This window comes from Etheostoma cragini, chromosome 2, assembly GCF_013103735.1.
Source record: "Etheostoma cragini isolate CJK2018 chromosome 2, CSU_Ecrag_1.0, whole genome shotgun sequence".
NCBI lineage: Eukaryota > Metazoa > Chordata > Actinopteri > Perciformes > Percidae > Etheostoma > Etheostoma cragini.
Window position 1 is genome coordinate 17475342 of NC_048408.1, and position 25655 is coordinate 17500996.

Sequence of the window (25655 nt, forward strand, 5' to 3'; positions counted from 1 at the left end):
TTCTTTTGTGAAATGTGGTTCAGAAAAATATGTCTGGTGAGGGATATATATAATATCTGGCATCCAATGGTTTTATAGTATGCTTTTGTTCACATTTGCTTAGTTGATCTCTACATACTCCCTTCATCATACCAAGAGACTGGCATGGTTTTATTTCAGGTAGCCTAATAGCTGGTTTGATTTGCAAGGAGAGATGATCTGATGGAAACCCCATGCCAATTTCTATGTATGGTGAAGGGTGTGATGATGTGCGGCTATTTTAATTCCAAAGGCCAAGGGAACTTTATCAGGATGCATAGTATTTTAAGGAAGAACATTCATTTATTGATGAAACATTATTTATTCACAAAGAAAAGTGGTGTCCTTAAAAGTTGGATTTTTCCAAATTTTTTCATATATATACACACACACATATATATACACACACACACACACAAATCTATATATGTGTGTATAAATATATATACACACACACACACACACGTATACAGACACACACACACAAGCCAAAAGTTTGTTTTTCACTAACTAAGCAACTTTTACCCTTGACATTATTCTACCTAAATTGACTCAATATTGAGTCAATTAAGGTGAAAAAACAGCAGCATTTGAAGCAGTGTGTGTGTGTGTGTGTATATGTATGTATGTTTGTATGTATGTATGTATGTTTGTATGCATGTACAGTGGGGCTCGAAAGTTTGGGCATCCCAGGTAAAATTTTGTATTAATGTGCATAAAGAAACCAAGAAAAGATGGAAAACTCTCCAAAAAGCATAAAATGACAGATTAGACATTTGTATAATATGTCACAAAAAGTTAGATTTTATTTCTGTCATTTACACTTTCAAAATAACAGAAAACAAAAAAATGGTGTCTGCAAAAGTTTGGCCACCCCGCAGAGTTAATACCTTGTACTGCCCCCTTTGGCAAGTATCACAGCTTGTAAACGCTTCTTGTAGCCAGCCAAGAGTCTTTTGATTTGGATTTGAGATATCTTCGCCCATTCTTCCTTACAAAAGTCTTCCACTTCTTTGAGATTTCTGGGCTGTCTGTCATGCACTGTTCTTTTAAGGTCTATCCATAGATTTTTTTTAATTATGTTGAGGACAGGAGATTGTGATGGCCATTGCAAAACCTTCAGTTTATGCCTCTTGATATATTACACCGTGGATTTTGAGGTGTGTTTAGGATCATTGTCTATTTGTAGAAGCCATCTTCTACAACCCCAAAGAATGAGTGATTCAACCCCATGCTTAACAGTTGGACAGAGGTTCTTTTCATTAAATTCTGTGCCCTTTCTTCTCGAAACGTACCTTTGCTCATTGCGGCCAAAAAGTTCTTATTTTAACCTCATCGATCCACAGAACTTGTTTCCACAATGCATCAGGCTTGTCTATATGTTCATTTACAAACTTCAAACTCAGATTTTTGTGGTGAGGACGTAGAAGAGGTTTTCTTCTTATGACTCTTCCATGAAGACCATGTTTGTACAAGTATCTCTTTGTAGTGGAATGGTGTACCACAACTCCAGTGTCTGCCAAGTCTTTCTGGATGGATTGTGCAGTCACTTGTGGGTTTTGACGTGCTTTTCTCACAATCCTGCGAGCTGTTCTGTCTGATATTTTTCTTGGTCTTCCAGATCTTGCTTTAACTTCCACTGTTCCTGATGACTGCCATTTCTTAATTACATTCGGAACAGAGTATACTGGCATCTGAAAACGCTTTATATATATATATATATTTATATATATATACACACACACACATACGGAACAGAGGATACTGGCATCTGAAAACGCTTTACATAAATGCTTTATATACATACATATATACATACACATATACATATATATACGCACATACATATATACACACATATATACATATATATATATATATATATATATATATATATATATATATATATATATATATATATATATATATATATATATATATATATATATATATATACATATATACATACATATATTTATATATATATATATACACACACACAAATATACAATATATACATACACATACATACATACATACATAAACACACACACAGGTCAATTTAGGTTTTCCACCTAAATTGACTCAATATTGAGTCAATTTAGGTGGAAAACAGCAGCATTCTCACGGTTCTATTGTCACCAGATTGAAGCTTGGTTAAACATATTGCACCTGATAGACAGAGAAAGATAAAGACCGAGTACAGGGAGGCTGTGAGAGTCAGTGAGATCTGGGAGGGCAAAGATAGCAACAAGAAACCATGAGTGAAAGATGGAAGGGAGCAAAAGGAGTAAAGAGTGTATTAACCGCCTGTATGAATACACATCAACATATATGTGTGTCAACAAGGGTACAGCAATGAGAGATGAGCTAGAATCATCTCTCTCTTTCTCTGCCGTCTCCTTCCCTCACTCTTCCTCGTCTTGATCTATGGGCTGCCATCACCATGGAGACGCTCTGCCTCTGAAACAATCCGCCGGAGAAATAAATATCTTGCAAAAAGTAAGGGGCTATGTGTGTGTGTGTGTGTGTGTGTTAGTTTGTGTGTGTGTGTGTTTGTGTGCACATGCGTGTGTGTGTGTGTGCGTGTGTTTGCGAGCAGACTTTTTATAAGGAGGTGCAGTGCACATTTTACCCACCATCATCACCCAACAAGTCAACGGTGTGAAAAAAGACGCCAAATCTATTCAAAGAAAAAAGCACAGACAACAGATGAGCAATGGGCCTGAAACTTACCCAAGATTTTATCGCAAGTACCTCCTACTAGAACATTCAGTACCTCTATCTTTAACGTCTTTGACTATATTTATATCCCACCTCACTCTCACTCACACACACACACACACACACACACACACACACACACACACACACACACACACTTAAGTAGGCTACTTGCTTTGAGTCAATATGACTCAAGCCTCAATGAAATGCCTGTTGCTGCATACTGGCTGGCTAGCATTGCTGTAATGTGCGTATAACACGGGATTAGCCTGTTAAACATAATCTCAGTTTGATCAGGCAACCAAAAAGATCAAAGCAGTGTGGGTGGAGTCTAAGGAAGTTCAACTTGTTGCCGCCCAGACACCATGGCGACCCATGACACTAGTGAGGCCCATGAGGCCACTGTGTGTGTGTCATCATGACAGGGTGACATTTTATGTATACTCAAATACACGCCAGTATAATACTTATACGCCAGTATAATATAATGTAATGTGTTGTCATGGCACCCACAACCACAGCAATTTTCATGCAATCAGCTGTGTTGCCATGGGAACAGTAATATCACCCGAGAGAGGCTGGTTGAAAGGAGTATTTTTCAGTATTTTTCAGTCTAAACCTGAGTGTTTACACAATGCCCCTCATGCTGTCTTTCACTATCAGATCAATCTCTCTATCTCACCTCTGAGCAGCGCTTGGAATCACACATCAATAGGATTCATTTACCCGTACCTTAACCTGTGCCTTCACAAAGAGTAATGCATGCATTTTTCAGCAGAGGAGGCTGCCCTGCTTATCATTCTGTATCCCTGTACTATTGATGAAGCTTTAATGTGCCGTTTGATCCCTTCCCATGTCAGAATTCCCTTCTGGCTCTGCTAGAAGAAGATTCTGTTTTTAAACTACTAGGATAAGCTACTAACTGAACCTCATGCGGTTTCATCACAGCCATATGCAGTGCTTGTGTGCGCCTTGCTCATCAACTGTTCCCCAACTAATCACTGGCTGTAAGAGGAATTTATCTTTTAGTTACAGAGACACTAAATCACCAATGGCATGGACACAATCCCTCTTTTTCACTCTAAAATGTCTTAAAACTTATTTCAGAGCCATTTCATACAACTTCCCTTTATCTCTGAGTGAAGCTGTACACTTTACTATCTGAAATTTGTGAGAATTTCTCTGTTGCTGCAATGCAGGGATGCAAAAATACATATCCCTGCTGTGCATATGTGTAAGGAAGTCTGTGGAATGCGCACGCACGCACACACACACGCACACACAGAGTATTATCAGGTTCTGGTGGATGACTCATACTGTTCATCTGGGATGAATGCAGAAGACTTGCCTCTGAAGAGTTACCAGCTACTGATGAAATATGCTGCACATTACATTCCTGTAGGATAGAGGCAGTAACTGTGTGAGGAGACTGTGCAAAATGTACAACTATCTACAGTTTATGTTTAACTATGGTAAAAGTATGGTGGAAGAGCTGTTCCACACAGGGTTTACTGCATAACGTATTAGAATGTTTTTCAATGGGGCCCTATGTGTGATTACATTCAGGGAAAACCCATATCTTCAATTTATAGCAGGTACACATAAGAGTGTTTAGCAGACAGTTACTTTACACCTAAGAAGAGAGCAAGGACATTGCCCAAAATAAATTAACTGACAAACTACCACAGTATTTGTTAACTTCAGCTAAAACAAATAAATGTTGTCAAGTCCTTAACATTTCCTACATATCTTAATATTGGTAAATTAATTAGTATTTTCTAAAATGAAGTTCACATTTTCCAAAAATCTTAAAAAAAAACAAAATCATAATAATGACCTATCACGTGTGTGTCATAATTATTGTTTGGTAAGTATCTGCATGTCTACCAGCCAGTTTGATCAAATCTGTCATTCCCAAGCGCTTCAAAGTTTACCTTGCATAGCAACTGGATTCTCGCAATATCATAAAATCACGCTAAAATCCCACAAAAACAACCCTCTGGCTCATCAGGTTAACTTGAAGTAGGCGCAAACTAAACTCTCTGTAAAATGAATTTGTGGTATTCACGTGAATTCCCCCTGCAATAAAACGAAAACTTTAAAAATCTTTTATTGGGGCTGAAACGGAATTTTGAAAAACTGGGGGGGGGAAAAATCATTGTTTATTTATTGACTCATTTATTACTGGTGGCACTACTCAGCAGAAATACAGAGTGATGTGGACTACACATAGGAAAGATGTAAGGCTCTGAGTCTCTTTGAGCTGCAGCCTTTAATAAGTGAGTTCACAGGAGCTTCATGTGATCTTGGTCCATGTGGACCCCTGCTGAGTGGGACATAGACAGCTACCTGTGGAGTCTTGAAAGAGGGAGCACTGTATCAGAGGGAGCCCTCTCTAATTTAAAATGTGAGCAAGGGTTTAACAGACAAGGACATTGACCTTTCACAGTCTGCAAACCACAAATACTGTTTTTTCTAGTGGCCGTCTCTAGTCTCAGATAAAAATTTCTGATTTTGGTTTTCAAGGTAAAATTACATGAATATGTCCTTAACAGCACTTTACTAAAATGTATTTACAGAGAGAAGAAGGTAACTTAGGACATAGTGAGACAAATTTTTTTTTCTAATAATTTATCTGATGATCTAATTTTATTGTGGGAACTTGCAAAGGCATACTACTACACAAAATATGCTAAACACCTTTAATCGTTTACCCTCCTTTAATAACTCATTACAAGCAATAGTTTCTGACCACTGCAACTGCTTTTCAATTTGCTTCTTTAGAACACAGTGCATACATTACTATTGCTGTAAAAACTGTATTTGTTAATGTTTTAATTTTATCAAATGTTTCACTGCTCTAGCTACAGCTATGTTTTAATGTCTTGTATAGACTTGCTTCCCATTTCTGTCTTGGACAGGTCATCAATAAAAGGTAAAATAAAGTAAATACTTCAACTTGACAGGGAAACTCAAACTACATTTCTACTGACTGACTGCCAATGTAGATAGATTTATTGCCAAAGTTACATTAACAAGGAATTTGCCTTGGTGGTTTTTGTATATATAAAAACAAAACATATTAAACATTAATATGACATAAACAAAAATACATGAGTAGCTGGAGTTTACTCATTTTGAATATGAAGAGCCACTTTTAATTATTTTGTCAGTGTGTGGTCAATCGTTTCTATAATGTAGGACTGTCTCATCTAAAACTACCTTTAAAAAAAAACGATTCAAGAGAGCATAATTTTTCACATGGTTTGTCTAACTTCCAACAACAGTTAAATGATTGACTGTTTGTAACTACTGTATGTGCCTAGTGGTACTACATAAGGTAAAACGTATACAAATTAGGGTTGACTTAGCCTAAAAGGAGAACATGTTGACTAAAAGTGACTTGAAATGTGTAAATTAAATTAAAAGTTACTGGACGTCCCCATTTTTTTAGTGTAATATTAAACAATAAAAACTCAGGCCATTATAAAAAGTCAATGTATATACCTACAACTAATCATGCCAGTTACAGTATATCATGTAATACTTTTCACATATGGCACTGAACATGTAACAGATGTGCGATGGTGTTCACAGATCCAATAAGTAAAGGCTGTATGAAAAATGGATTGGTTATATTTATGGCATTTAGATGTCCCTCACCGGAATTAGGGAAAGGACACAGTTGGCAGAGTAAAAAGAACAACATTTTTAGCAATTTAGGAGCATCACAGAACGAGAAAAGAAAAAAAAAGAACAAAGGGGTGAAAAGCAGAGAATACTCAGGAGGAAAAAGTCATGTATCCAAGCAGTTCAGACAAGAGACCTCAGTAGAAATGAGGTTAACAAAAGAAAAGGAAAGGATCTATGAAAAGAGACGGTCAGTTGGGCTCTAGGCCTGCTTGTATTATAATAAAAAGGGCCAGGATTTATTAGAAAGACACTTTTATTGAAAAGCAATATTACTGCTTTTCTTTAAAGGTGAAATAGGATGAGAGTAATATGCTCACCTTACATGCATGACAGGCAGCACATAAGTTAATTGGCCTGCAGGAAAGGTTCTCCACTGAGCTCTACAAACGTCTCGTCAGATCACATAAAAGCAAACTTGCTACAAAATAATAATCATATCTACCAGTGCGACATTTCAATCGGCAGAGGGGAAAATTTGCAGTCAAACAAATATTTAAAAAATATTTGTGCAACATACACACATATACACAAGTAAGCCCTTTAGCGCCTCATCCAAAACCACTTGATGCACATTTTCTCATTATCCAAGCATTCCTGTCCTTTCTGTCTGGCAGGAAAAAATGGATGGCCTCTAGAGCTCTGTGTTTGTGCGCTTCCTTCTTTGTGTTGGAACTTGTGGTGTTTGTATGCATGTATTTATATGTGCATCTTTGTGTGTGTATGCCCCATAAGGTCAAGCCCCTAAACCAATTTGAGAGCGTGACTCACTAGGGCCTCCCATCTCTGTCCATCAGCAATGACAGGATGGCATGCTTATCCTGCATGCAGCCCACTGTGGCCCGTAGATATACAGGACCACGCAGAGACATATGGCCTTATTATTGCTTTTGTCTCTGGGGGTTAGGGGATGGAATAGGTGGAATTATATGAGAGAGTGTGTGTGTGTGTGTGTGTGTTTGTTTGTGTGTGTGTCTGTGTGTGTGTGTGTTTTTCGCCTCTGGGGTCTCCATCAAAATCCACAGATCCAAAGTCTCTACTTTTGCTCAGTCAAATGGAGAGAAATGGAATGGCTTGATGTAAAAAAAAGCTCACAACACACACACACAAACACACAAAAAGCAGCATCCCAGGTGTGTGCCTGAAGGATGATTGAGAGCTAACCCTGTGTCTTATAGCGCCCTTTGGGGACTTAAATATTCATTGCTGTGGTGTTATTGTTACCTCAGTCGGGTTGGTGGCGGAATCCCACATGGCAAGCTTAAGTGCCTCTAATATTAAAAACAGAAACATGGGTAAAGGAAATACCTAAATTTACAGAAATAAATCAACGTCACACTGGAGATTAATGCAGCAGTGCCAGGGGAGGTTGCATAATGCTTCCCTAGTTCTCCACATTTCTCGAATTCAAATTGACAGTAAAACAAACAGAAAAAAATGACTAAATGGTGAATATTAGGAAAACAGAGGGATGAAAGTCATGTGCATAGTTTTGTAAGGCTTGGTAATTCTAAGCTTTTATTAAAGTACTCCCTTAAGAGCAGTTAAATGTCATGCTATAACAACAAATATGTGTGTGTGTGTTTGTGTGTGTGTGTGTTTGTGTTTGCATATGTGGTTCTGTGTGCTAACCACACTCTTGTTCTTTAGCTTTTTTTCAATAATCTAGTTGTTCCAAGAATCTCTGATCAATGTGAACTGTAAAAACATGCCTTATAAAGTTAAATGAGGATTAATTATTGAATACCAATGCTCTTGAATGTTCTGTAATGTGCCAAAAAGTGGAAAAAGAAGAGAGAGGAAAAGAAAGATGTTTTCCTTTAAAGCTGTGGGTTAAGCTATAGATAGTACAAGATTTTGTTAAAGAGCTAATGTCTCTGTTCATCTTGTGTTTTAAGTTTTTCTTGGTGAATTAAACAAATTATTGCTCTAGTTAGGGAACGTGTCTTTATTTGTGTTTGTATTTGTAGTCCATGTTGCACTGAATGTTTGTCGTTGCACATTTGCTCAACCAGCTTCAGAAACAGAAAACAAAACTACACTTAATTTATATACCTGTGATTTTACCAGCCAGCTTCTTTGGCTCTAACTCATATACTGAAAATAAATAAAAAGTGTCAACTGCTTTTGCATTGTGGATGACACCCTGCTCATATTCTTTACCAACATACATTTCAAAGCTTATAAAAACTAGGTGAACATGGCTCATTGCTTTTTAATTTGCCATGTTTTTTCAGCAAGGGATGATCATCTCTCCTAGACCTGGGCTCAAACTCAAAACAATATTTAATCAGAAGCACAGATTGTTTATTTGAAGTTACAGCTTCCAAAGACAAATGATCTGTGCTGAAAATGTGATGTAAAAGCAAACCTGTTCCTTTTGAAGAGCAACTGGCAGCCAAAGCATTGGACCCTTCCTTCCCAAAGCCCCACTTCACTTTTTAGTGTTGCTACATCTGGCAAGCTACCTGTTCTCACACGCCATATTAGCAGTGTACAATAATTATGGAAGATCAACCATCAAAATTCCCGGTCATTTATGAAACAAGGGGTCCTTGATTTCACACTGTAGTGAACAACAGCAGCGTCTCTAACATTTGCTGGCTGATGTAGTGTGATGTAGTATAAGTATCCCGCCTCCTCTGCCCTGCCCATCCCCCTAGCATTGACTTACTTCAGTATCTCCTTGGAGTGGCCGGTGTTGGAGCTCTTTTTGTCAGGTGTTCCTTGGCAGCTTGATTTTAGCAGGGTATGTGGTCCCCGGTCCAGCATCATAGTGGAGGTCGCCGTGGCAATGACAGCCACTGCATCACGTACCCTGGCCTCGATGTTGTAGTCCCATTCGTCATATGACACCGAGATAAGCCCTGGGAAAGAAAGAAAGATGGAGTGAGGTATGAGGAAGGGATGTATGGAAAGTGGGAGGAAATGGAATAAGTAGAAAGAAATATGGAGAAAGATGAAAAGGAGGGGAAGAGAGACAGAAAAATATGAGAAAGAGAGGGAGGATACAAACAGGCAAGCAGAGTGCAATGAAAAACAGCCAAAGGGGGGAAAACAACTACAAAAATGAAAAAGCTGAAAAGTGGCAAAATGAAGACTGCAAATATTGCCTAAAATATTTTAATTTGGAACAAGCCAGAATGCAACTGTTTACTACTCTGTTAAATTAAATAAATTACTAAATAAATAAATAAAGCTATAGGTTGAAATCACAAGACAAATTTGGCGAATATGAGCGTCAGTCAAGACCATGATCATACCTCGGCTCATTTTATTATGCTTTGCCTTTTCAAGCATGAGGAACTGCTGGCTATCAGATGTCAGCATCTATTTCTCACACCAGTAAACAACTGCACTTTTGGGTCATTGTCCATGGCTGGTTTGGGTTATGTATTCACATTTGAAACCTGCATCGGAAATGTTTTGGAAAAGGCAAACCTGCATTTTCAGGCAGGCTTGGTGTTAGTGTTTTCACACACATGAAAAATGTTGCACTACAGGTAAATTCTTCAAATAAACTGCTTCAAACTTGCTTGGTGACTAAGGGGAAGGGAGCAAGAGACAGTCACTGTAAAATCACAAAGGGGTCTCCTTCCTGCCTGACCCAATTCCATGGAGAAATACTTTCAAAACAACACTGGAAATTCTGTTAATGATGGACTCCAGTGATGTCAAAGCTCAGACGGTTATTATAACTGATGGCCACAATATAAAAGTAAAGCTTTTCAGTCCACATTTATCTAATATTTATGTGAGATATTGCACAATTAAATGAGCAAATAAACTCCCAAACAAATTATAAACTCACTTACCTGAGGTTAACAGAAATCAGTATGCACACTACAACTGACTTGCACAGTGTAGTGCAAATACACAAGGAGAACATTTGCATATATGCAAACAAGCCCATCTGTCACTTGTGCCCACATTTTAACACAAAGCTGTTTTGAAAACTTACCACATAATAATGTGATACAAATTTCAGTGTTTTGCTTTCCAACACTAGAGCAGAGGAGTTGCTTACCTTAGTCTTAGCCCTTTTTTCGAATCTTTAATAACCCTGTGTGTATGTATAACCCAGAATGATGCAGGGATGCTATATGAATGTGTAGACTGTTATATGACTATACACAAAAGAAAAGCTGCTAGCTATCAAGCTTGATTTGATTTATTTAATTGTATCAAGAATGCCTTACATGTAAAGACATCAAATACAATCAAGGATAAAAATACCATAAAATCCAGAACTTCTTTCCATTGTAGTCCTCAGCACATCAGGACAAGACAAGACACTTGCAGAGTGTGTGATAAACATTGACATGACATAAAAACACAGTATAAAACACAGAATCAGTCTGTGTTAAAATGTTGCGGAGATAATTGAGATAATTCCATGATGGATTAAAAAGCTTACAGTTGGCCTACAATTGCATGGAGGACCTCTTTGAAATGACACATTTCACTGCTTCTATATGAAAAAATTAAGTCTGCACTGTATTGCCATCGCCGCCTGAGAGGGCTTTAACATCTGACCTATGAACTTCTGATTCCCTGTCTGTCAGTAAATTACATCCAGCAAAGGTGGGATACTTTAATTAAGTTCAACATACTGCATATGCCTACATTCAAAGTACAACAAAGTATATTGACATGAATCAATTATATAATATACTGACATGCTGACTGACAGTCTTTTTGCACAATCAAAGTATTTTTGGTATTCCCCAGGACTTCCAAAAATGTTATGATTCAGGAAGAACCACAACATTTTTTAAGGATGCACTGATCCAACTTTTTCTTTCTTGATGCTAAGACTCGGAGTCAACACCAAAAACTCAACACCAAAAACTTGATAGCAGCCCTCTTTTTTATAATATTCAAAATCTGTAAACCTTGAACTTGAAACTTGAAACTTTTTGGGAAAACATTTATCTAAGGTAACCTAGGGTTGGGGACTGCTGATGCTCTAAAAAATTAGTTGACAGCAAAAAGTGTCAATGAATGTTTATGGACACCTGGACAAATCCCTCTGAGGATGTGGATCATTTCCAAGTGGTCTCAAACTTGAAAACTGCAATTAAGGGGAAGAGAGAGAGAGAGAAAGAGAGAGAGAGCTAGAGAGTGAGGTCTTTTGGTGTTATCTGTTTATGTTATGATTAAAAACAAAGCATAACTAATTTGGCAATGGTGGCTTAATGTTTAAAATTTGACACATGATGACACATTAATGAGCGTTCTCTGCAAAACCATAGCTGCATTTTTATGTCAGCAATGGTATGACATATACTTTGAGCATGTGAGATCTCAATTTGAACCCTGAAATGCTAAGACTACCTTGTGTTTGGGTATACCTGTAGGGAAGACAGAGGGAACGTGGTCTGCATCTCCAGCCACCAGTGAGGGCACGATCCAGGTGAAGCCATAACCTGTGAGGCCCACAGAATGGGCCACCTCGAAGATAGTGGTGGCCTCCTCCTTTGTGCAGTACAGTAGAATTACAGGACTCTGGAGTTTCTTTAGCTGGTTTTGGATCTTGGAGTCTCCGTCATCTACGGACATGTCCAGTAGGAAGACTTCTTCTAGCTCCCATCCCACAAAGCTGTTATCGATGGTACTGCGCACCTAGATAGGAAAGGGAAATGTGACTTTTAAAAAGTGTAGGATGCACACATACAGTTGTTAAGAAAAGCTGTCTCCTCCTCCAGCTCCCAGATTGCAAAACTGTTCTGTCTTTGCACATCCCTTGGGAATAGGACGCAGCAATGTAACAACAGCGAGATTAGGTAATCTCTTTTCCCAAATCTTAAAGCTATATCCTCAGACACACAGAGGAAACTCTCATGGAGACAGCGTCTTTTTTATTTTTCCATGGGGACTTGTAAACCCAGAACAAAACACCAAAGGCTTAATTAGAGATTATGTGCAGCCAGCATTAAGTGATTTTAGTATTCTGGATGTTCCTTTATTTATATGTGGCATTTAGATGAAAGGCATATTTTTGTTTTGTGTTCCAGAGGGAGAGAGGAAGTAATAGCTGTATCTTAAGGGAATCAGTCCAAAGGGAGTTATACCATACAGGTTAAGTAACAGGCAGAAAAAAGCATTTTGTGAGCAGCATGTCCCAATACAACTCTTTCTTTTGTATTGAAAGAAGAAAAAGAAACCTTGAATCTTATGTGTGCTTGATATTTGCTTGCGAGAGACAGTAGGATTTAAAGCTTTAGTGGGTAACTTTTTATATTAATGAACATCCGTTACATTCAAGCTATTGCCAAATGAGTTGCTACAAAGATAATTAAGACAACTCCACACGACTGTCTCTGTATTTCTCAGTGTGAGATTGTGTCTTCTGGTGACTTTCCCGCACAAAAGCTGGAGTGAAGATAATTACTTTTCTAAAGAGTCCATCATCTTTTTTTTATCCTCAGTGTCCTCCTTGGCTACTAGCAACTGCGTGGAGGAGGGGGGCGGGGGGCATGTGTGTGATCACGTAAGGCTTGTATCATGTGAATGCGTCAGTTTTGTTGTCATTACTTTGAATTTCTCATGGGGCGACAGAAACAACGCACTATAGCTTTAATATGCTGCTAATAACGGGTTTATGCTTTTCTAGATGCTTAATTCATTAAGGCTTTGAGTAGTTTGTTTTCAAAATACCTTTAAACATTTTGCAGATACCGTATATAGTAGGGACAGTAAACTATACCAGCTGATATGAGACTCTTTACATTCAATATGAAGCTAATGGACAATGGGCACTAAATATTATTTTTCATGAACTCCATTTAGATATTAACAGGATTTTTGTTCTTTTATACCATATTGTTGCTTTATGTTGTTTATTGTTGTTGCTTTTCCTTTGTTCAAATACCCTGACATTGCTGTCATATTATTAAGAAATATGATTAGCTTTCAAAAAAATGTCATTCTTTTTACATGTATGTCTGATGTTCAGAGTAATTCAGGATCTCATACCATCCCCTTTAAAGAGTATGTTCTAAGCCCTGGAGATAAGGAGGCTGAAGTCTCACTGACTGGCTGCATTCAAAGAGATATGCTCCGCCATTCTGCCTTTTCCATTAGAGCAATCAGAAAATGGAACTTGCCAAACCTTATCATTTTTAAAAGCCTGAAATTATGGCTTAAAACCACACAGTCAAGTCCTCAGAAATAATGGCTTTTGTTAGGATCTTGTCATCCCTTGTACATAGTCCTAGCAAAATAAAAACCAAAATAAATTAAAACATAAGACAAGATACATCAAGGGACAAACAAAAAAATATTAAAACTACAGTATGTCAGGCCTCTTATTATGGGTCCCAAAAGATAAAAGTAACATTACCTAATGTGCATTGGACCCTGAGCAAAAGTGAACCTCTCATTTGAATTCATGGTTAAAAAAAATGTACGGCCATTAACTGTACACTATAATCAAAGGAATATATTTATCCTTGCAGATAATATTCCTTTAATATAATAATATAAATATTCTCTCTTCTATTTTAGTAGTAGTTTAATAATGTATAAAAGATACATGCAGGTGCACACACACCTTCTGGTATATGCTATTTTTCACTGTATTAAAAAATACAGTACAAAAAAAGCATTCGTGGGGCGGTTCAAAAGTCACAGGTGAACAAACAAACAATTCAATAAACTGTCTATTACATTTATGTCTTTATGTTTGTTGTTTATTTACCTTGTTGACAAAGTCCTGGTAGCCAGGGTAGTACGTTGTGACTATTGAGAAGATGTACCAGTCATACTCCTCCATGATGTTCAACATGACGGAGGCCTGCTGCTCAATGGAAGGACCAAACTGGAAAAACATGGAATGGTCATCCTGAAAACCAGAGACAAGAAGCCAATCAGCAAACAAGGTCATGAGTCACACAGCATGAGAGAGAGCTGGAAGGTAGGGCACAGAGGACTGTAGAGCGTTATCCAGATGCTGCATCCTCAGGAAGTAATATAGTTCCATTTATCAGATTGGAGTTGTGCCTTTTCTGTGTATGCTCTGGAACTGAACTAAAGAATATGCAGCAATATGACATATGTATCTTCTGTATATATGTTTTAATCAGAGAACTTCTATGCAAGTTCAAAGAAGGTTTTTCCACTAGTTATGAATATTCCAAACATAGACATAGAGATGACTCATTTATTATCAAGGAGCCCTATCAAAGCTATGACAGCACATTTAGTATGCAGCAGAGAGCATGACAGGTAAGATGACCACCTGGTTCAATAATATTTAATGTGGGGTACCAAATGTGTGGACCGACATCTCTGTTAAAACATCTCTCCAAGGAGAGAGAAAGAAGAGACCAAATAAGCTCTTGGCACTCCAGGACCTCAATGTTTGGTGTTATAGATTGTTCAAGGGCAGGTTGATCCCCTATGTAAAACTGCCAAGCCACTCATCGGGAGAAGTCAAGACGGATTATTACGAGTGTTAGCAACCGGAGGCGACATGTCATGGGTTATTTATGTGTCCAGAGTAAAATATACTTTTGAAAGGTGACTGAGATGACTGGAGGTGTTGGTTCACGATTGAACATGGTCGTACTTCATTGTTAAATAGTCTAAATCACTCAAGAAGTAAATGTTTAAATTAACAGAATAGTTTACATTGACCTCGCACCATAAAAACAGTTCCTTCCCCTCTGCAGTCAGCCTCATTAACAAGGCCCCAAACCAATTCTGACACTGACTCTCCCGTGCTTCAGCCTTAATCTTGGGACCACAAGGAGCAACTGGTCAGCTGACCTGAGTGACCTTGGAGGGACTTATGGTTGCAATATGTTGGAGAGATAGGTTGGAGCTAGTCCATTAAGTGCTTTGCACGTAAACAATCATATCTTGAAATCAATTCTGAAATGTACAAGGAGCCAGTAAAGGGAGGCCAGTACGGAGGAGATGTCAAAAGACAAGCCGCAGCATTCTGGACCAACTGCAAGTGTCAGAAAGAAGCCTGGTTTACATCAACATATAGGGCATTACAGTAGTCAAGCCTCATTGAAATATAAGCATGCATAACACTTTCAAAAAATGTATTTTATCTGCTTGTCCAAAAAAAATCACTATCCATTATCAGACCCAAATGTTTAACAGTAGACTTCATACATGGTCCAAGGGAACACAGGTCCATATGAATGGCATAACAGTCACCACATGGTTAAAAAATCTGGACTTCTTCTGGACTTAAGAAATGTAATACCGTTTAATGTCCTCGAGACATTTCAAAAGATTCCAGAGCAGTACCTTTAATGGTTTAATTTTGTGTTTAGTTAAAGATTAAACTACTGCATGCTTGAAAGTACAACACTGGAAGCAAGACTGCTGTTTAAAATCCTTTCAATGTTCGGTCCAATAGTCAAAAATCTCTTTTAAAAGGCGTTGTGGGACAACATCCGTGGGACAGCCACGGTTTCATATTTCTGTGTCATTTAAAGACACGTATTATAAAGTGTTTGCATTCTGCACTAAATCCATTAAGCATCCTTTTTTCTTATGCTATTTTGTATATTTGTTTCTGTATTTATTGTTTTTTTATTTGTTTAATATCTTTGTTTATGTATGCATATGCATGTATATACAGGTAACATGTATGTCTGTACAAAAATGTAATAGCCATCCATCCAATAGACATTTAATATTTCAGTGTGGATCAAAGAAGGGGTGGACCGAGCGAAGGAGCAGCGGCTCTACTCCGAGCTCCTCACAGAGGACTGAGCTTCTTACCCTGTCTCTAAGGGAGACACCAGCCACCCTCCTAAAGAAAACCCATTTTGGCCGCTTGTACCCTGTAATAATGACTCAATATTAGAGTTGGACCGTCAAGGGCAGCAGGCCTTCTCTGCTGGTCCAAAAAAAAATTAAGTTTTAAAAATTATTTTTTTTCATAATTCTATATATATTTTATGTATATTTTATCTATATGTATTTTAAAAGTTTGTACCACTGCAGCTCACATAAATTAGAGATTTGATTTAATCAGATCGTCACCATGTGCTGTCTCCAGGTGAAATATCTACACGGAGGCCATCAAAAGTTTGAGCTTCAGCTGTTTTGCAAATGGGGATAATGTTGTTAATTGTCATTTTTTTCTTTAACCATTTATATTCTGGGTTTGCCAAATATGGGTGCATTCTTTGACACGCCGGAGCCTTCTAGCTTTCCTAGCATTTTTCATGTGGCGTTATCTGAGAGACAGCCAGCCAGCCCAGCCGTTTCAAGTTCAAAGATTTATTCAGACTTTTTTGATGACGTTTGGATTTTTAGACGTAGTGCTTTAGATTTCTTTGTTTAGACTTTTACGTAGCTCTGTTGTTTTTAACGCACAATGGCTGAAAGAGGAGAAGAAACGGCTTTTGATTTACTGGCAAAGCCTTTTTTGAAAAGGACCTAAAATGCAAAAACGTACTTAATAAGCATGTCATTGAACTCAAATAAAATAGGATGGACTTTGTCTTCAAATGATGAGCAGCTTTAGTGAGCTTATGTAACTTTACCAGCCATTGATTACTGCTTGCTTTAGATTGTTGCTGCTGGTGTAAATGATGTTCAGATTCAATGGCCTGGCTGTGATTTTTAGTTTGTATGTGTGGTGGCATGTGCTTTATCGCCCAGTAGCTTTGCTACAATCTATGGGGAAGCCTGTTGAATTTTAATTGTGTTATTCATTAGTGATTTACAGCATTTTTGCTTGCTTGGTGGCCGTGTTATATGAGTAAATGTGACTAGTTGTTGTAAGTTTGTTGTTGTTTCTTTGGTAACGACACTGATTTATATATTTATATTTGTGATGCAGCACCCTGTCATACAGCCTAATAGTGTAATAGTGGTAACATTGATTGTTAGTCATAATGTATTTATGTCTCTGCAATAAGTGTATTGTAACACATAGGTTTTGAGCCTTGTGTTAAATCACTTTATTCCACTGGATAAAGGTTACTGTCACTGCACATTATTTAACGCACAGACCGTATTATCAATATTTGAATCTAACTCCCCTTTAAGGCCATCATTTTTACGGTTTTCTATCTCTACAGTTTTGATATAGAATGTGATTAAAATCTGGGTGAAATCAAGGACTTTGCACACGTCACAGCATGATTAGTGACTACAGTACAAACTTTTTAATCAATTATTTTAATAATTTGTCTTGAACTTTAAATTAAAATGAAACGCTAAAGTTTCTAGCTCTAATTTATACGTGCCCCCCAGAACGTCTTACACTTGCATCCACTACTACACTCTGCATACGTTTCATGTTCGTCTGCATTCATACACATGCGTGGACTAAAATCATGCACATTAGTCATACAGGAGGCTGTGCACTCCTTGAGTTAGATGTGCTAACTCCACGCTAGATCAAAGCCCATCTCCCCCTTCCTCCACTTTTTTTTAACCAACGACAGAAACGGTAGGTTACCAATTTTTCACTATAATGAGGTAATAACATCGCAGTGTCAAGTGAGGATGGAGGGATTGGCAGTGGTGGAAACGAGGGGGGAAGGCGAGTGTGTGTGCGCTCAGGCTGAAACCTGATGTTTTACCAACAGTAAATACACTCTGCTCGCTTCGAGAAGGTAATGAAGGTATTCTCACGCATGAATGACAGCTAAAGCACCATTCAACTCTAACCTCCGACTTCAACCATTGTTTGAGGTGAGTGCTACAGGTAATTTACACATTATTAATCTATCTGTGGATCCAGTCATTTGCTATAACCTTGTTCACAATCCTTCTGTTCACCACACAGATCCCTTTTCCTGTCTTTAAAGGATGAAGCTGGTGGAATTCTTTATTAGGGATGGGGATTGTAAAGTTTATTAATATTGATACCATTTTCAAAATCCTTTTCCAGTTTGTGCACATATCTATTTTTAGACATAACATACTGTAAGGTCCACTGGTCTCGATTGCAGTATCGGTAAACTTGGACCTTTATTGATTTTCGGGTTTTCAAAAATATGGAACCGGGACCTTAATAAAACTAGGTCTCAAAACCAATCCCTATTCTTTATTCTTCTCATTATCAACAAATCCCTTTAAAAAACTAAAACCAACAATGAGTTGATCTGAACAAGTATTGTGTAGCCAAAGCCTGACATGGCTTATTCCTCTATGCCACAGACCTCAAAATACATCAATGAGCCACACTGTTGAAGTGGGCTCCTTCGTTATGATGAAAGACACTCTGGCACTGTATCTTATTTTGAGTCAATCCCAGATACCGATGTGCTGCTGTAAATACTCCGTAGAGCAGCATGTGTATTAATCAGCGGCTGAGAATAGTCCCAAGAGTTGTGTTATTTATTCCTGTTTGAAAAACGGATGCTAAAAACTACAGTGCCCAATTGTTTTGGAAAATTACTGAGCTTTTAAAAGATAAAAGTAAAAGGTAAAAGACTGTGGACTAGGGGTTTTGGTCTTTTTATGGGATTTGTTGAAAGTATGAAAAATACAAAATAATGCCAGCCTCTCAGGACTAAAAAATGTGTTCAAAAAATTCAACATGTCTTGTCAGAAATCTCTCGTGGTTACTGTGAAAATGTAGCATGAGGACTATTTATTCTGCACAAGGCAATGGCCACCATTGAGGACACTAAGGTTATTTCCTGATAACTTATTTGTTCATTTGTGAATTTTGTGTAATTTTGTAGAAGTGACTTTACATTTTGCAATTAAAAAATAACTCACTGTGTTTATTTTATAAGAGTTTTTTCTATTAGTCTTAGATTGATTGATAGACTTTGTATAATTGAACCGTTGGTTGATTGAATAAATAAAATGTAAAACATCCAAGTTATTTTGATAAACGTTGAGACTTTTGGGGTTTTTGATCATTGTTGTCTGAGGGAGGTTTTGTGCGTGTTGGGCCAACCCGTGACCTCAGTATTTCTATAATCTTGGCTGCTTCTCTAAAAAGTACTTTGAATGAAAACGGCTGGGTTCTGTGGATTATCAAGGCTAACCAGGACATTGTTTGTAGAAATACCTATTATTGATTAAATATGTTAATGTCATTTTCCATCTCCCTTGTATTTGGCTGGCAGCAGAAATCTCGGACAAATATCTGATATTAGACAGATATTAGACAACTATAAGCAACTGATTAATACAATTTTTGTTATTTGGGTGAATTGACTTTCCTCAGCTCGACTTTTTCTCTCCTTTTCCCTCACTGAGTTACTCTTTTCTGGATCTTGCTTTTTTCATTTCCTCTAGCTTACTTACTTACACAGTATCTATTTCTCATTCAACTCTCTCTTTATCTTGTTATCACTCTGTCCTGTTTCTTTCTTTCTAAAAGTAGGCTTAGACAGGTGTAATCACTTGTGAGACCAAACTTGCCATTCAGAGGGATCGTGAGGGCACTACTTACTTAATTTTCTCCTTCTCAGATTACAGCTAATCATCATCTCATTCTACTTTCTCTTTCATATCCATATCAATCCTGTTTGGTTTCTGTCCTTTATTCACGTGGCATTAGTGTCAAGCTTTTTCTCCCTCTCTCTTTATCCTGACCCTCACCCTTGCCCGATATATTTTTCCTCTTTGCCCTCTGTTTTTACATAATGTCCTGCAGCTCCATTAGTTCATTTTACAGAGGTATGAAGTGTACTGCAGGGCAAAGTCTGTGTGTCATTACCAAAGCTGCCTGTTTCCCTTCCTGCTTGTTTTCTTGCCTGTCGTTTCACATCATACACCATGAGCCCAAGAAAGAGGTTTGTCACCTAATTTTCAAGCAATGTTTTTGTGTCTTCTTGCTAGTTACTGTCTGTGAGGTGGGATACATTTTGTAATTTGTGCTGTCAGGTTTGGTTAGGCAGTGTTGAAAATGACTGGAGGGACTGCAGGATAAACGGATATGAACATGACACTCTAGTTGTTAAAAAATGAACAACATCAAAAGCTAGACTCATATGTGTTGAAGACGCATTTTACAATACCAAACTTTTTGGTGTATTTAAGATAATTTCTGAGATCTAACTTTGTTGACTTGCTGTTCACATAACCCCTCCTTAGTTGCTGTTGCTACCCTGTCAGACTTTACATTCTAGTGTATATTGTTTGCGATGATGGCGGCAGATTTCAAAGTCAAAATGCGTATTATTTTATTTATTTGGGGCAGAAAAAAGCAGCTTTGTATTTTTTAATTAAGTAAAGTAAATACTTGAGTCCTAGTCACAGTGACTCGAATCCACATCTCTGAAAAAATGTAAATATAAATATCTATAAGGTGCAAATTCAAATCGTCTGTCTGTCTGTGTGTGTCTGTGTTATTTGCATACCATTGTGTCTCAAACCATTACTCCAACTGATTTCAAATGTGACATGTGTCTTGCTGCAGGCATGAGTAAGTGCAGTGCCAAGTTTGACGTTGGATTAGAAATGAAAAAGTTATTAAATATATTGGTAAAAGAAGCAAAAGCGCTGGCCCCTTCCCCTCTCACACTGCTCACTGACTGAGCAGACCAGAGACAGAAAGCAGCGGAGCTTTAGCAGCTAAAATGTAACATACACCTCCAACCAATAAAAAACAAAAGTAGCTCTACTTTACAGCACTACTTCACTGTTAACTGCCAAGCCACTCAACCAGTATGTAAATTAACACCTCTGCTGAAATGTTAAATTAGTTAACAGTCCGACACAAGACGTCTCTCTCTCTCATATATATATATATATATATATATATATATATATATATATATATATATATATATATATATATATATATATATATATATATATATATATATATATATATATATATATATATATATATATATATATATATATATATATATATATATATATATAAAAACACAGATATGTGCTGTTTAGCTCTCATATTGGGCCGGATGTCTGATTACTCCACACTGTCATTGTGATATTTTGTGATTCCATTCTGAATCTACAATGTTCTCTGTCAGGTAAATCAGTAAGTTAGTGGTAGGGTATACAGGGGAGTTGCATATGAAATGCTTTGGGGTCCTTCTGTAAGTAATTATGGGGTAGAATTTGGTTTTGATGAATTCTACAAGCTGCAATATGGCCAAGCAATCAGTCCATTCCAAACCAGCCCATTTTGAACGGGCACTGCACTAGTTTAAATAATAACAATCAAAAGAGTCTCATATTCCACTGATGTACTTTCAAATGTCGTTTTTATTCAGTGGCAGGTCACAACCAAATATTATAATATAGTATTTTTTGTTGGTTTAGTCTATGTTTCTTTAATATCACTAATCACACTTTCACTCCTGTATTTTCCCACTTTTTTGCCTTGAGTCACATCAAACCAATGTTTTGTTTCAGTCTCAACACAGGAGTCTCAAAATAGTCTAGGTGTACTGGCACTGACTCTGCAACAGTTAGTTGTGTGAACAACCCTCCTAAAATAGGCTGGTAGATGAGTGAATCACTTGGGAGGCTTTATTCAACCCATGTGCAGATATGGCACCAGAGAGCTTGCTTAGTAACACAAACCTCTGTGTCTCATTTCCACTCCCTGAGGTACTGTAGTGCTGCCTATAACATGCGAGTACAACTTCCAGTTGAGATGGTGACTCCACACTCTCAGTGAACTCACTAGAGACCCAGTGGATGACGGAAATACACAGTATGTTAATGCACACACTCATCTTTGTAAATAAAACCACAAAGCTTTCTATTTTTTCACAGATTGATAGTGCTGACGTCTCCTCTCTCAGTGTCATATTTAAATGAAACATGTCTGCCAGCAAAGCATCAGGGGCGGCAGGATGATTTAAACCCATAAAAGACAGGTAGTAATGGGTGTGTTTGATTTTGCTCAGATTATCATGGACACTTCCGTGGATCCGTAGCCTGCCTCTGTGGCTGCAGCTGCTACATCAGTGTGCAGTACTGAATGAGAGCTGAGGGGAGCGAGCCTAAAGCAAGAGGGCTGAAAGGATTTGGCAACTCATCTCCATGTCATGCCAATGAAAGCCTGTCTCCAATTAGATTTGCAGAGGAAGAGCGACATATCGGCCCACTGCTCAACAAGCCCTGGTGGGAGAGGATTGGAAAGAAGAGAGACTGAGTGAGAGAGAGAGGCAGACAAAGAAGGGGGCTGATTGGGGGGGTTAAGGCTGAGAGATAGAGACGAGTCATGCTTGAGAAAGCAGGCAAACCCTCAGAACTCACAGTGACAGAGGTTAACACACAAAAACACACACAAGAGTGGCAGCGTACACATTGTTCAGCTTTTTCCACTCCATCACACTCTTCTTTCATCTACCTTCCTTCCTCTTTCTATCCTGCTCACAGTCTAAGCGCTGCAACTGCTGCTGTCAATCTTCGTCAGTTTGAGCCCAACATGCTTTATCATCATATTTCTAATCAAACACAGTTTGTTAATTAATCTCCTATTTGGCTGTTTAATTATCAATGACCCTGTTTCGACGTCTTTCTCCCGGCTTCATTCAGTGCACTCCATTTTCAACATCCCATAATGTTTGATGATTGAATTACTGTTGGTAGTTTTGACAAGGAAATTATTCAGACGCGCTAAAAATATGATTTACTCCCACAGCAGCCAGTTGAGCGACGATTATGCCAGCTGCAGCACTTTCTATACAGGACGATCTTCTGGATGCAAGGCTGCTTTTGAAAACATTATATATGGTGAGCAACAACAAAAACAGAATATAGAGAAGATTTATTAAAGAACAATCTTTGACGATTGATTTAAAATAGTATTATTTGTGGCAAAAAAAGAATAGCATTAACACGTAGGACAGGATGATAGGATGTAATTTACTAATTAAGTGATGTGTGTGTTAACGTGATAGATTAATTTAACCCAACCATGCAATAAACATAATTGTAGTTGACGTTCTTGGTAACACTTTACAACGAGGTACACAAATAAAGTAGCTAACTAATGTTAAACGAATGAGGAATGAATGAGCTGAAATGTTTATTTAATGAGTAGTTACTAATTGACTGTGATTCAAGTAGTAATAAATAGTTACTGTTAAATGAATGATTAACGAATGATTAGTTACAAGGGCATTCACTATCATTGGTACTGAGTGGTGGTTAATCATTAACAAATGATTAGTTAGATTTCCACCACTCAGTACCAATGGTAGTGAATGGTTAACTAATCATTAGTTACGCATTCATTTAACAGTAACTACCAGTCTGTTTAACAGTAATTAATAATTTCTCCTTAAATAACAGTCAATCACTTACTACTACATTTACTAACCATTCGTTACTCATTCATTCCACATTCGTTCCTGAGTCGTTAATCATTAACTACCCAATTTTTGTGTACCTTATTGTAAAGTGTTACCATGTTCTTGGTTTTGATTAGTGCAGCCTATATCTTTTTTAAATATTAGGGTCAAGATACCGAAGTAGCATTTAGATGTGAGTAAAGAAGGAAAATCTGTAAATAATTGTTCCAGTAATTTAGTTTCCAATTTAATCACAATTTCTATTTGTTTAAGTGATAAATCAATACTGCCAGTAAAAGTGACCTTAACATGAAGACAACCAATGTTTTCAAGCAGAAATATATTTGTTGTACTTACAGTATCTGTGTGCTTTTACCTGCAAACTGTTTGGGTACATTTACAGAAGACCCAGAAGCCACTTGGCAGTCACCCCATGTATGTGAGAAAACAAAAGTTCACCAACCAAACAGCCCAGGACACACCCGCACCTCAGAGTTAAACAGAGGCCACAGAGGCCACACAACCAGGGTGGGAAATTAACTTTTTTGATGTCCAATTTTACCAGCCACTTTTTCCGGGATTCAATCTTTTAAAAGAAAGTGAACTAGCATATTTTGAATTGCTTCAATACATTATTTTGTATTATTAAAACATATTTTATTAATATACACAATTAAAAAGTTTGGCCTTTATTGCCACACTCTGCTCCTGGGGTCCTATCTTTGCCAGCTGTATGGCAGTGCACTTGATATGAGACTTGGATGACTTGTGGTCTTTTATTGCCTCTAATTTAAGGTTAGTTGTTCCTCTAACAAACCAAGAGTAACTACAGTGCGTGGACAGGTCGTCTGTAAGGTGGGCTATAGGGTTGCACGTAGAGGGAGCAGATCAGACAGGGAACACGTACAGGGAGCAGATCAGACAGGGAACACGTACAGGGAGCAGATTAGACAGGGAACACCTACAGGGAGCAGATCATTTAGCGGAGCAGCATTGAACACAAAATGCTGAAGAGTAAGTACAGCTTCACAGTTGAACTGCAAAAAAAATGCTTCCTAGTGGATGAACCCTTTCCATTTTTGACCCTTTCCTTTACTGTAGGTCCACCCTCGCAAAACGTCAATGTCTATGTATGAGGCGGACAGCATTACATTTGCAGAGCTTATATGGGGAGAGTGAAATTCCTGTGTTTAGCTCCACCGGTTATAATACCAATACTTTTAAGATGTTGTTGAACACACTTTCTTGCATTCCGGGATGTACAGCAGTAATTATTGTATCCTCTAGCAGGTCTTGTCTTGTTTAAATGTAAAGTATTGCTTTTTAAAATTGGCTTTTTGACAACACTTAGCAGCAAGGCAGTTACAGTTTCTGTTACTCACAACCTATGTGACAGCTAGCAGCTAAGCCGCATGTTCACATGCTGTCTAGATGAGTCAACATTATCCTGATAATCGAGTTGATCTGATACTTAGTAACTATGACATCATCTGTAAATCTCATACCAAGTAGGGAGAAATAGGCTCAGTCACTGTCTGAGGAAATGAACAAGGCAGAGTGCCACATAGCTTGGCCAAGCGAGCAATGTTAGCTCAGTGCTGCAGACAGACTCAGAGGAGGCGGCCGCATTCAGTCGTCACTCTGGGAATCTGGCACTCTTATCTTAATGTTTTACGTTCTTGCTTTAAACTTTAAGTTGCCACTTTCAATCAATGCATTCAATACTTCCGTTTGTTTTCTCCCCAATATAAAGTGCAAATATGTCTGGAGGCAGGTTGGAGAACTGAAAGGCCCACCTGTGCTGTACATTTGTTTTATCCATTTAATGCAGTCAAATACAATTGTAACACAAGGTAAAATATGACAACCAGCTCTGGTAGGAGTTTGTCACACACTAACAGGAACACGTAACCATCCAACTACCACAGACTTTTAATGATTTATTTTTAATCTTGTGAAATATTTCAGATATTAGGACTACAGATCATTTTATGTTCC

The 25655-nt window shown here is 37.8% G+C and overlaps 1 protein-coding gene across 6 annotated transcripts in view; it reads right to left on the minus strand.

Moving 5' to 3' along the window:
• Nucleotides 1–25655, minus strand: part of grin2bb (glutamate receptor, ionotropic, N-methyl D-aspartate 2B, genome duplicate b) — a 102530-nt gene that overhangs the window by 30428 nt on the left and 46447 nt on the right. For all 6 annotated transcript variants that reach the window (XM_034893622.1, XM_034893613.1, XM_034893641.1 and 3 more), the window contains 3 exons: nucleotides 14135–14278; nucleotides 11787–12057; nucleotides 9107–9299 (listed from right to left, as the gene is read on the minus strand). In XM_034893622.1, the coding sequence (XP_034749513.1) occupies nucleotides 9107–9299; nucleotides 11787–12057; nucleotides 14135–14278 (608 nt within the window). The remainder of the gene's footprint in view (nucleotides 1–9106; nucleotides 9300–11786; nucleotides 12058–14134; nucleotides 14279–25655) is intronic.